This window comes from Podarcis tiliguerta (assembly GCF_965153285.1).
Source record: "Podarcis tiliguerta genome assembly, chromosome: 12".
Classification (NCBI taxonomy): domain Eukaryota; kingdom Metazoa; phylum Chordata; class Lepidosauria; order Squamata; family Lacertidae; genus Podarcis; species Podarcis tiliguerta.
In genome coordinates, this window is record NC_139545.1 from 4,418,869 (window position 1) to 4,432,471 (window position 13,603).

At 43.6% G+C, this 13,603-nt stretch overlaps 1 protein-coding gene across 3 annotated transcripts in view; it reads right to left on the reverse strand.

The window, feature by feature from the left end:
• Positions 1–13,603, reverse strand: part of SUGCT (succinyl-CoA:glutarate-CoA transferase) — a 320,741-nt gene that overhangs the window by 198,883 nt on the left and 108,255 nt on the right. For all 3 annotated transcript variants that reach the window (XR_014503864.1, XM_083407090.1, XM_083407091.1), the window contains exons 10-11: positions 6,818–6,889; positions 5,629–5,726 (exon numbers count right to left, since the gene is read on the reverse strand). Coding sequence is in view for 2 of the 3 variants with exons in the window: in XM_083407090.1 (XP_083263216.1) it covers positions 5,629–5,726; positions 6,818–6,889 (170 nt within the window). In the remaining variant the exon portion in view is untranslated. The remainder of the gene's footprint in view (positions 1–5,628; positions 5,727–6,817; positions 6,890–13,603) is intronic.

The following is a 13,603-nucleotide window of genomic DNA, read 5'->3' on the forward strand; positions in this document are numbered from 1 at the left end:
CCTTTTACATTGCCCTTTTTGAGGTAGTCTGAATCAAAGCGCTTGGAAATGTACCCTTGCCAAATATGTGTCTGTTATTTTATCATTGTGCAACGAAACAGGCAGCCACACACACAAGGTCTGTAAAAGCTGTGGAAAATATGGCCAAAGAACTTTTCCACAATCAGCATTCTCTAGGCTGCACTTTGGATTTGAAAGAATATATCTTTGAAGAATAGGGAACATCCAGGCATGCACTGTCAAAAATAATGAACGTGATATGCAAAAAGCTGAAGCACTTTAAAATGCTTCATCAAGACAGCTGGCTCCCCTTATGCTCTTATGTTTAAACTACAAAAACTGGGGCTGCTGAAGAGGCCAGAGACCTGGAAGACCTGCTCCCTGCTTGAAGGTCTTTCCCACCTGGCCTGGGAGTGGACAGCCCGGACTGACTCCAGCTACAAAAGCCAAGGCTGCTGAACAGACTCCTGGGCTGGTTGTTGTTTAGGGTTTTATTGGGGTGGGGGAAGGGAAGTATAACAAAAAATAATATCAGTAACAGTATATTTATTTTAGATTTTGCTATGACTTATGTGAGAACATTGTTCAGTTTGCTTGTGTACTTTTGCATGCTTTATTTATTGTTTATGACTACTTTTGTTATGTCTGTGATTGTGTATTTTTTAAAAAAGCTGCCTTGAGCATGGTTTTAACTATGTGTATGTGTATGTAAAACCATGCTCAAGGCAGCTTTTTTAAAAAAAATACACAATTACTATGTGTATGTGTATGTAAAGGGACGCGACTGGTGCTGTGGGTTAAACCACTGTGCTGCTTGGGCTTGCCAATCGAAAGGTCGGCGGTTCAAATCCCTGCGACAGGGTGAGCTCCCGTTGTTCAGTCCCTGCTCTTGCCAACCTAGCAGTTCGGAAGCACGTCAAAGTGCAAGTAGATAAATAGGTACCGCCCCGGCGGGAAGGTAAATGGCGTTTCCGTGCGCTGTTCTGGTTTGCCAGAAGCAGCTTAGTCATGCTGGCCACATGACCCGGAAGCTGTACGCCAGCTCCCTTGGCCAATAAAGCGAGATGAGCGCTGCAACCCCAGAGTCGGCCACGACTGGACCTAATGGTCAGGGGTCCCTTTACCTTTACCTTTACCTTTATGTGTATGTAAACTTGAAGCTGCTTCCCCTGCTCACTTCACAACGTGCCAAGCCCCCTCTCTTTACACTTGGCCACCCCCCTCCAGTTAAACCTTCCCAACCCCCTTACAATTAACCCAAATCATGCCCCCTCTCCTTATTTCCTCCAAACTGTGCCCCTGCCCTCAGCTCATACTGCTTGCCTCGCGCTGCTGTTGTCATTTTGGCCTCAGCCACGGCAACAAGGAGTGGCAGGCAGCAATGGCAAAGCAGGGTGGTTGCTGGAAAGCTGCCCTGCCCTGCCCATTCCCCAGCAGCTCACCTGGGGCATCCACCTCCCTCCACTTCCCTCGCCAGCCTCTGACACTGAAATAGCGGCATCGTTGTGTGATGGGCAGTGGCAGCAGAGCAGGATGGATGGATGCTGGGGAGCTGCCTTGTCCAGGCTTTCTTGCCTAGGCCATATTGCATTAACATGGGGGGGGGGAGGTGGACCAGAAATCAGACAATGGAGGAAGAGCGCCAGAGATGTGGATGTGCCTGAACTGAAGAAGGATCTTGTATTTCTAGTTCAGGCATAGGCAAACTCAGCCCTCTAGGTGCTTTGGGGCTACAACTCCCATCATCTCTGACCACTGGTCCTGTTAGCTAGGGATGATGGGAGTTGTAGTCCCAAAATATCTGGAGGGCCGAGTTTGCCCATGCTTTTTCTAGTTTGTATTTTTATGCTGCGAACTGCCCTGAGATCTTTGGGTGAAGGGTGGTATGCAAATTTAATGCAATAAATAAATAAAAATGAAATGAAAGAACCGTGGGCGAGGCTGTGGGGGTATCCTGAGCACCCCAATGTGTGGAGGCAGTAGCAAGAAGTGGAGGGGAAAGGAGCGAACAAAAGCAGAACTAATGACCTGGCATGACTTCCAGTGTTTCTCAAACTTGGGTCCCCAGCTGGCAGGACCAGGATGATGGGAATTGTAGTCCAACACAGCTGGGGACTCAAGTTTGAGAAACACTGGTGGGATGAGAGAAAGAGTCAGAAAAATGGCACGTGGGTATGTGAAATTAAGACTTGAGAGCAAGCGAGAGGAAGTGACAGAGAGGAGATGTGGCTGGGTGGGAGTCTCAGAAGGAATATGGGCGTGAGAGTGAGGCAGAGACTCAAAACTGTGGAGCAGGCAGAGAGACAAGTAACAGCTGAACTGAAACAGTGAGAACTTCAAAGAGACAAGGAGGAATTCCAGGAAGCTGGAGGAATACCGAGGGGAAAGTGATAGCAGAAGGGAAACCCAAAGGCAAAAACTGGTCCAGCTGTCCAGTACCACCTCAACAGGGAAGACCGGACAAGGGCAGGAGGAATGGAAGACTTCCTGCAGCTAGCTACCACATGGTGGGTCAAATAATAGGACTGCACAGAAACTTTGCACATTTTTTGGGGTGCCTGTCTGTCTCAGGAAACAATGGAGTACACCTCCAGGGGCGAAGTCAAACTGCTGGAGGATCACAGCGCCTATAGTGAATTCTCTGGGGTGCAAGACTGGGCAGTCCTGTGCTGCCCAGAAGACAAGACTGCCTCTCAGCATCGCTGATGTGGTCCAAAGGAAAGCAGAGCAAGACCTTTGGCACCAGCTTGGCTGCAGGAGTTGGTGGAAGGAAGCATACAAGACGCCTTAGGGGCTCCCTTCCAAATTTGTGTAGGGTTACTCCTTAGCCTTTTCTTCTTTGGAAAATGTTTTGCAAGGTTGGATGGCAGGTTGAGAGGAGTTCCTTACCAGGACAGACTTTGCTCGTGTGCTCAAGACATCGATTCCATAAAACATGTTTTGTTGCACTGTGCAAAATATGAGCAAGCCAGGGCTGAACTGATACTACCCTTGCTGGTACCCTTCCCGGGAAAATCAGAGGCTCACTATGTCAGGTTCCTATTGGAAGACCGGACAAATGCTAGAAAATCAGAAGTGGCAAAGTTTTTATCGGTGGTTGCAAGAACCAATGATCCCTATATTCTGAACAAAATGCTTGTTTAACCTGGAGGTAGGCTGTATGAATTGTGTATTGCTTTGTAACGATTTGTTGGGTCTCTGGACCGTAATAAAGATTGTTGTTGTTTTGCAAGGCTGATTTTTCCTCAGGGTTTACTCCTGAAGCCTTTCTCACGAATGAGGTTCAAGATCACATGGGTTTCCCATATTAAGAATCCCCTCATGTGCAAGCAGGGTGGGCATCTTGAGAGCACCTGGGATTCACCAGGAGAAGGGGGCTTTACAGTGTGTTTGATTAAGTATTTAGCAGCTCATGAAACTCAAGGCAGCCTATGTGGGATTCCTAGGCAACCTTCCACACATGCCCTGCCCAGACCTGCTTAACTTTAGCAAGGTAGGTGCATCATGTGCAGTCAGGTTGTGCTGAACCTCACATCTAATCAGACTTCTAAAGGTAAAGGTAAAGGGACCCCTGACCATTAGGTCCAGTCGTGACCGACTCTGGGGTTGTGGAGCTCGTCTCGCTTTATTGGTCGAGGGAGCCGGCGTACAGCTTCCGGGTCATGTGGCCAGCATGACTAAGCCGCTTCTGGAGAACCAGAGCAGCGCACGGAAAGGCCGTTTACCTTCCCGCCAGAGCGGTACCTATTTATCTACTTACACTTTGACGTGCTTTCAAACTGCTAGGTTGGCAGGAGCAGGGACCCAGCAACGGGAGCTCACCCCGTCGCGGGGATTCGAACCGCCGACCTTCTGATCGGCAAGTCCTAGGCTCTGTGGTTTAACCCACAGCGCCACCCGCGTCAGACTTCTAGTTTCTGATAATTCGTAAGGCAGATAATCACTTCTTCAATGCATTAAATTTGACTGTGGTCAGTGTGATTGCTGACACTACTGCAGATAAACTTTATCTTGCCATGCCATTCCTGGCAATACAACATATTTTTCCACAATAAACTCTGCCAGATGCATACCCTTAAAGGATATTTAGCATTAATCTACTCTGCTGCTTTCTTCTTGTGACGGATGACTTGTTCCCCACAATTATTCTGTTTTAGATACTGTTGCAAAGACTCCAAGGAATAAGGGGTGTTTTTTTGTTTTTGTTTTTGCTAGTACCAAGAAACAGTAACAAGTCCCACATAACCTGTCTTTCAAAATTTACCATATAAAATGTGATCACTCCACAAATGATGTCTATTAGCTAATACAAGCCAAATTACAAGGAACAGGAATAGAAACATATGACTCCAAGATCCTGGACCAAGATTTATATTACAATTGGTCTTTCTTTATTGGGTGCCAGATTCATTCAAACTAACATGACACTTAATAAATTATGTTCTTCCATTAGCATATGAAGTACAGAATAGGTCTGTACAGGCAGCATCTGACGTCCTCCAGGGATTTTGTGGAACCTCTGCTAACATAGCATAATATATTTGGCAAATAAGCTGAAGAACTGAACTTGAGACAGCAACAGGGACAACCAAGTAACAGCCAACTATGGGTATAAAAATGAAAAATGGAATATTGTCTTTCAGTAAATCCCACGTCAGGACTTGGATGAAGAATTGGATGAACCTGCACCCCCCCCTCCCATAGAGCGGTGTTTGAAATAAAACTGGAGGGGGCACGTATATGGGGGAGATGAGACTGTCTTCCATGCAGGAGATGACTCAGGGGCCTTTGAGAACATTTTAAGAGGTTCCAGGAAAATAAAGAATGTTTCCAAAGGAAAATGACTTCTCCCACATACACAATATGGTGTTGCACAGAAGATGCCTAGCGGACCATTTATAATTAGTTGTAAGAGTTGCATTTTGTTGGCTATTTGCAGTATGGTAGCACTGCAGAGAGCTTGCTGGGGAGACCATGCATTAAAAAGGGACTCAAAAATAACTTAAACAAGGTTTTAATAACAAAAACAAAAACTCCTTATACACTAAATACATCAGCAACAAACCAGACCCAACCACCAACCCATCCCCCAGGGTAATGGCAGAGCTAGGTGCTGCTCCTTATATACTACACCCAATTGCTGACATAGCTTAATCAATACAACTCAGCAGCACCGGCTATGTTTCACAGCTGTAAAGCTGGATCTCGTTATTTTGCTCTGGCCCCTTAAAGACATGCACATTGGGTGGAACAATGATGAACCTTTACATTTCAAGAAACAATTCAACACATTTAAGTACTTATTTTAAGAAAAAGTGCCATTTGAAATATGTGTTTTGAGGACCGTTGTTTAAAGGCACATATTAATGTGAAAACTGAATGTTATTATGAGGGACCAGAAACAGACAAATTTGCCCTTACCTAGTTAAAGACAAATCAAGACAATTTTGCCTAAGACAAAATTTCTTCAGTGACATCCATTTGGTGGAATACTTGAAATCTTATGCTTTTATAAACTTACACCCCATAGTTAATATTAGCCTACATGTTCTGTACATAATAAAATGGCCATGACTGCAAACAAGTTTGCAAAAATAAACACTTGAAGCTTAAATTTATAAATCATACCTGGCTGTTAAAATTTCAGTGAGTTCCTTCCTATTTAGCACTCGCTGCTGGTTATTTTTGTATCTGGAATCCTGGCTGATTTCAGGCAGATTCAGGATCTGAAATGCATTCGGTAACATAATCATCACAGAAAGTTGTGCAAATTGGTCTTCAGTGCGAGAGATGCTTTCATACACTAAATATCAAAGGATAGAATCAATAAAACTGGGCTCTTTACATAAAGCATTTCTTAGCGTTTACTGTATTGTGTAAAATCCAAAAGCACGTTTAGTCAATTAATTAAAAATAATTTAATTTTAATGAATTGGAGTAAAATATGTCCATCGTGCCTTTTATTAATTTACTGAAATTCTTCTATCTCTATTTTCCACTAATTCAACAACAGAAGCAGCTCACATCAGAAACCTACTTGTGTGCAAGTACACATAGTCAAAACATATTAAAACAATAATAATATCTCAAATGTGTCTCCTAGCTATTTATTGAAAGACTCATATTCTAGTGATTGCCCAAAAAAAAAAAAAAAAAGCCCAACAACTTTTTCTGGACTTTTATCTCTGGAAATATGGCAACCCTAGGTTATATAACAGAATATGTCACTGCTGCTTCTTATGTAAGAATCAATATTCCACGTTAGCTCATTTAGAAACCAGTCATTGGTGAAACATTTTACAGTGGTGCCTCGCAAGACGAAAAGAATCCGTTCCGCGAGTCTCTTCGTCTTGCGGTTTTTTCGTCTTGCGAAGCAAGCCCATTAGCGGATTAGCGCTATTAGCGCTATTAGCAGTTTAAGGGCTATTAACGGCTATTAAAGGCTTAAGGGATTAGCGGATTAGCTGCTAAAAGGCTATTAGCAGCTTAGCGCTTTAGAAAAAGGGGTTGGGGAGCGGAAAAAAACCTCAAGAATCGCAATTTGTCTTGCGAAGCACCTCTGAAAACGGAAAACCCTTTCGTCTTGCGGGTTTTCCGTCTTGCGAGGCATTCGTCTTGCGGGGCACCACTGTACTAGAATCATGCATACACCTGCAACATATTTATTTGTATTGTTTTAAAACCGACTTTTTCCTTTTGTATTGTTATCGTATGATTGTAAGTGGTCTTGCGACTTATGTTAAAGGTGATTCACGAAATCACCAACATTATCGCCTTGAGCTTCCCACCTTGTGAATTGCTCTTTCATTACTATTACCTTGCAGACGGTGGCAAATTGTTGATCATTTCCTGCTCCCACCACAATGTAGCCATCCTTTGTTTTGAAAGCCTAGAAACAGTATGGGAGATCAGAATGTAATTGAAGCACGCATTATGGTACTATGTGAATAATATTTCTGCCTCCACCATCAGTCGAATTTAAAGGTCACTGTCTTTCAAAACAGCATCTGCAGAAGAGAGGTGGGGAGGCAGGCAGAGAAAACATCTGTGCCTCCTCCTGCTGGACTCTCCCCTCTGCTTCCAGGCCAACTTTATGTTCACTCCATTTGTTTTAGTAAGCTGATATTGTAAACTGCTTTAGGTGCCTTGGCAGAAAGGTGGCATATAAATTCAACGAATGAAATATAAGCTAACGCTTTAAAAATATGTTAAATAGTCCACGTTCTCAATATAAATTAATATTTTCTACTCAACAACTAAAGCTTTTCAACTTTAGCTGAATTTACGCATCACAGCAAGCACACACATTCATCCATTTAAGGCACATAAAGATGGGGCTTCTGTACTTTATTTATGATGCTCTCAAAGGTCCCATTAAAGTAAATGCGTGTATAACCATGTGCTTATCAGCAATTATCACTTTGCAAATGCCGGTCAGACCACACAGCAGCATCTAACTTGTGTGTGTTCATACTCTTGAGCTGCGAATACTGAAGTTACTATACATGTAAAGGCCCAGCCATTAATGTTTTTGCTTCACTGACTTTGGGGCATGTGTGGGAAAAATGAGTAAATCCTAAAATGTAATTAGGAAAATGCAATCCCCATGTCATCTTCAGACAGAAGTAGTATTGGAATAAATACAGCAGCGTCTCTCTGCATGAAATTTATTTTCTTCTTCAGCAGAGCAGATATTCTGGGCTTCCCACCACAAAAATGGCTGATTATTTGTCAGTCATTGTTGCTGATAAAGCAGAAACTTCCCAACATTATTAGCACAGCAAGGCCAACATTTAAGAGTGCTAACAACAGTTTCATTCATGGTCTATGGATGTATACACACACAACCCGCAGGTTACCACAAGTTACTGTCTGGTCACAGAAAGCTCCACTATCTTATTATACAAAGGAGACAGAAAGCAAAGTGCAGACAGATTTTAATGAGATTTTGTTTTGATAAACTGCTGCCCATAGCCGTGAATCTTGCTAAATTAGTGCAATAAAATTTACTTCATACAAGGCAAAAGTCTTTTCTCTGTGTGTCTTTTGTTTGTAAAGAACAGAGGCTTGTGACAGGGCATCCAGGAACATGACAAAAATTGCATGCAAAATAATATGCGACGTTGGTGTCCTGAACTTCGTGGTGTAAGAGTAACTGAAGACAATAAGCCACAGACATGGAAATCATTTCAGAGCTTGTTAGAGTAAATCAGTGGAGATGAATGATATGACATTCCAAAGCAATGTTTGGTGAAAGAAACTACAGGTTCGGGGTAAATATACAAAGATCCTCTAATTATCAAGGGAAAGGAACAGCCCAAATGGCCTAAAGCAGAGGTTCCCAAATTGTGACCTGTGGTTCATAGTAAAAACACAATGAAGACTTTTGCAGCGAGTAGCACAGCACACTACAATTGCTACAATGGGCAGAAAAATGATGAGGTGGTTCACCAAGACTCTGAGCAATGTTCAAATGGTCTGTGAGGGGGGAATGTTTGGGGAAACTCAGTGAGAGTGGTGAGGAAAACTTTGAAGGGTGCCAAGTGTTGGTGGGGGCAGGGATGGCCTGGAAGGAGCCCTAATATAACTGTATTATACTATTTTACATACACTATTTTGATTAAAATGTGAGACAGAAATCAAATAAATATACACACTTTTCATAGTAATTAATTATAGTTGCAGTACTATCATTATCACCAACACAAATACAGCCATAAGCAATGGTGTTAAGAGTTGTGCTGTAGAACCAGTTTCTGATGGGAGTTCAGCTGGTGGACATTCCTTGGAAGCCTTTAACAGGAGAGTATTGCCACCTGAAAGACACAGCTACTGGATAGAACAGTCATGGCTAGTCAAAGACCTACACCAAGGAACATCCTGACTTGGAATTCAGTGTTTCCTCTTAAGGAATCCAATCCAGACCCTGGAGAGAAATATTTGGAGGAAGAGGACTGGGGCCCTGAAAACTACATTCCAACTGAAGACCTGGAGAAACCTTCAGTTTGAAGAGATCTATCTCAAAGATCCTTGCCAGGGACTCAAAGAACCACTTGGAACTCATACCAAGTCCTGCCTTGATCACTGATTCTTTCCCATCAACCCAAGGCTTCAGGAGTGGAGGAGGCTGTAAGCACAGCGAGAAGCTCAGAGTCACCAGGGATCTACTAGGGAGAAATGGTCTCCCTGGGAGGAGGGCAAACAATGACCCACTAAAGGACCAGATACAGTAATAGAGGAGCTGGAATTTTTGTCTCCTCTGGGCCTATGCTGATTCTGGCAACAGAGAGCACTAGCTCTGCTCACCACTAATTTTACATTCCATGTTAAAAAAAAAAAAACAGAAAGAAAAAATGTTATGCATTTAAAGTACCTCACACATATTGGGTTGGATCCAAACTTAGATAGTTGTACTTAAGTCATGATTAGGGATGGAGGATAAGTTTGATTCAATATGCATTTGAAGTTAAATCAATCAAATTCACACTTTCTGAAGCAATATATGAACCGAAACACAGCTGGCCTTAAAAATGCACACATCTTAATTTTGTGAAGCAGTTCTCCAACCAACCAATGTTTACAATGATGCATATGTTAGGGGAAAGTGTGCATAATGAAAATATTAGTGAAAATAACACTCACACACACAAAAAAATCCATTGTATTAGGAGAAGTTGCTTTGCACAAGATTGCTTTGCGCAAATTAGTCAAAATGGCTACGTTTATTGAATTCCAACTTTCTCTTCTTTCCCAAAGAGGCAGACATGGGACTAGAACCCTAATCCTTGTTATAGGTCTTCTCTATTTGAGCCACAACCACCTGCCTCTTATGTCACTTAGAGCGAACATTAATAGCTATTATTGCCATTATTTCTAGAGCACCTCAAAAGCTAGGGGCTGCACAACGATTGAGGCAAGAAGAACAATCGCCGCCTGCAGGTTTACAGTATGAAATCTATCAAGTAAGAGACAAAGTTTTGCCTTTCATTTTGCCATTTACCGTATATCTGATTACAGTTTACTGGAAATAAGCCTCGTTCAATTAAAAGAAACTTACTTTTGAGTGGACATTATAGGACTGCACTGTCAAGATCCTATCTTTTCACCCCTCCCTAGGTTCCACATGAACTACACTGCAATTTTGCCAAGGATAAACAAAGTCTGAACTACTCATGAGCAGCTGACACAGGTTCTGTCCTAGCATTTCCATATCAAGCAGCCTACAGTTGCTATAAGAGTGGATTCCCCCTGCTCCAGCAACTCTCACAGGATCTCATTATTAGTCAAGAATCTAGAAATTGAAGATGGTAATCCAGGCCAATGGTTACCTATGCTAAAGCTTTGCTGAAGTCCCTGGGACAAGAGCACCTGTAGCTCCAGGCTTCACTGCAAACTACTGCTTTCTTAAAAACAATAATTTAGGACTGAATGGCCCTCAGTTTTGTACACCCTCATGTTTGGATAGCCAGTTTAATACATTTGAGAATAGGCTGCTTAAAATGGGGGGAAACAGAAATTCCATCCGGAGAAGTTTGGAATTGTGAGTCTTTAGCAAAACCTTTAAAATGCACTTCCTCTAGGACACTTCGACCAGACGCGAGTTTTGCAAACACAGCAAAAAGAGAAATGGTCAGGATTTATGCCGGCCTTCTTTCCAAAGCTACTTATACCACCAATGCTTGCTTTTAATGTCAGTTTATGCTTCAGCCTCTTAAAAAAACACATGATAAATACAGATGGACCTGAATCACATCTGGACCATCCCAAAGGCTGGAGGTATTTTGGCCCAGGATCTTGAGTCGAAATTCATCTTTGGCAATGAGAGAGATGAAATGTGGTGCCATCGAGACAAAATGTTGCCAAGAAAAAGTAGAGATGGGAAATGAGACAATCCCATTGAGTTCAGCAACATATGCTTCAGTGACAACTGGTGTTTTAAAGTTTGGATTACAGCACACACATCCAGGTTACTAATGTAATATTTGCTAAATTATTTCTCATGCTTCCTTACTTGCTGATTCCTAAATAAGATAAACTTTATGGAGATTAATGCTATGCTGGGGTGAAATATTCTTTTTTAGTCTTTCAGTAGCTTGAATTTTAGATTTCCAAGGGCTTGGTCACCATTCTATGTTTGATCCACCAACCTTCTTTGCATAATTCACTTCATTCTATAACGAAACAGAAAGGGGTCTCTAATTTCTGGGATAAGGATTAAGAGCAATGAAGGATTAAGAGCAATGACCCAGGTCCTTTGGTCCTAATCCAATCCAAGCAATGAATAAAATGAAGATGCCATATATCTGTGTTTTCTAGCTGCTAAGTCAGCTTCTGAGTCCAGAAATGGAGGCAGGCTTAAGCTGCAACTAGGGAACTAGTGAGGGCCGTTCAAGCAAGAAAGCTCCTTGCCACAACACTTGCTATATGGATAAGGCTGGAGTTATCATTTTACTAAGCAATTTGCCACTGTCCAATACCTGTTGACCCAAATTATTACCTAGCCAGCCACCTTTCTGAATAGGCTATAGCCTAACCATTCACATTAAAGAATTACTTCATTTGACCATGATCTTACCAATCTCTACTTCTCCATGCAACCTGAACTTACATTTTACACAGCCTCATTCATAAGTAAATTATTATCTCAATGGTCTCCAGCATGCTTTTGAGTTGGGTGGGTGTATATTTTCAATAAGCAAATTATTTTTAAAATGTTTGGACCTCAGCAGGGACACTCTTCTCCATACGAGCCCTGCCCAGTCGCTAGGATCTCCACCCCATGCTTTGGGGTTGGTGCTCTTTCATTTGAAAGGTTTATGACACACGTGCTATTTACTTAATTATTTCTCAATGACTTACAGTCACTTATGGCAAGTGACATATCCTCTCTTGTGCTTCATCAGAAATTTATCAGTTGAAAAGCCTGCTGGCTAATAAGTTCCCGTATTTTTCGCTCTATAAGACGCACCAGATGGGGACGCGGGTGGCACTGTGGGTTAAAGCCTCAGTGCCTAGGGCTTGCCGATCGAAAGGTCGGCGGTTCGAATTCCCGCGGCGGGGTGCGCTCCCGCTGTTCGGTCCCAGCGCCTGCCAACCTAGCAGTTCGAAAGCACTCCCGGGTGCAAGTAGATAAATAGGGTCCGCTTGCCAGCGGGAAGGTAAATGGCGTTTCCATGTGCTGCGCTGGCTCCCCAGATGCAGCTTGTCACGCTGGCCACGTGACCTGGAAGTGTCTTCGGACAGCGCTGGCCCTTGGCCTCTTTGAGTGAGATGGGCGCACAACCCTAGAGTCTGTCAAGACTGGCCCGTACGGGCAGGGGTACCTTTACCTTACCTTAAGACGCACCAGACCACAAGACGCACCTAGTTTTTGGAGGAGGAAAACAAGAAAAAAAATATTCTGAATCTCAGAAGCCAGAACAGCAAGAGTGATCGCTGCGCAGCGGAAGCAGCAATCCCTCTTGCTGTTCTGGCTTCTGGGATAGCTGCGCAGCCTGCTTTCGCTCCATAAGACGCACAAACATTTCCCCTTACTTTTTAGGAGGGAAAAAGTGAGTCTTATAGAGCAAAAAACACGGTATTCATAAAGGCCCTTTTCTTTTGATTTTCAGGAACATACAGTTTGGCAACAGAAATGCAAGTACAGTACACATTAAGGGATAATAAATAAAAAGTACTTGAGGAGTATAGTGCAAAAAACATGAAGACCAACAAAAAAAAATCAAATAAAACCAAAGCAATAAACTAGCTTTCGATGATGGTGATAGCTATACCATTAGATGACAGGGAAGTTAAAAGTGTGCTAAAAGAACGTAAGATTATATTAAAAGCTGAATGATGTATTTGCATTTAGCTTTACTGTGGAGGATGCAGGGCAGACCCCTGAGCCCAAAGTGATGTTCTCATGGAGGTAAGAAATTGAGTTCTGAGTAACTGAGACAAATATTTGTGGTTTCCCGCATGGCTGGTCTAGAGGCTGCAGTTGGTGAAAAATGCTGTGTCCTGGATGGTGAGTGGTGCCCCTTCCTGCAGTGGCATAACATGGGTTGCTAATGCCCAGGGCAAGGTGCGAAAGGGGGTGTGGTATCACCACGGGGAAGGGGGCTAGCACGTCGCCATGGGTCCTCCCCCACCCCAGTTTTTAGCACAGTATCCTCCCACGTGGTGCCAGATGCAGACTCCAACCTCCCAACCAGTGCCCCTCTAGTGCTGTGCCTCACCCTGCACCAGCCGCTTCAGCTCTCTGTGGTGTGCCCGCAGGAAGCCCCGTCAGTCCGGCTGGCAGCCAAGGCTAACATGGCCTCCTCTTCATCCACGCCAAACACTCCAGCGGAAGCCCACCATGTCTTTGGCTGCCTGATCTCATATGGGGGCCTGGCTTGGGAACTCTGCGGCACTGCAGGGGCCCCGCAACCTCCATCCCGAAGCAGGGGGGAGCTAAAAGGACCACCCAGCACAGCAATGACCTGGCACACACAGCAGCGGCACCAGTCATGGCTTGAAAAGCATGTGGCATGTGGCGCTTGCGAGTGAAGGATGCAGACCTGAGGTGCCAAAGGGTGTGGACAGTGAGAAGGGGCTTCAGCCCAGCAGGGGAGGACCT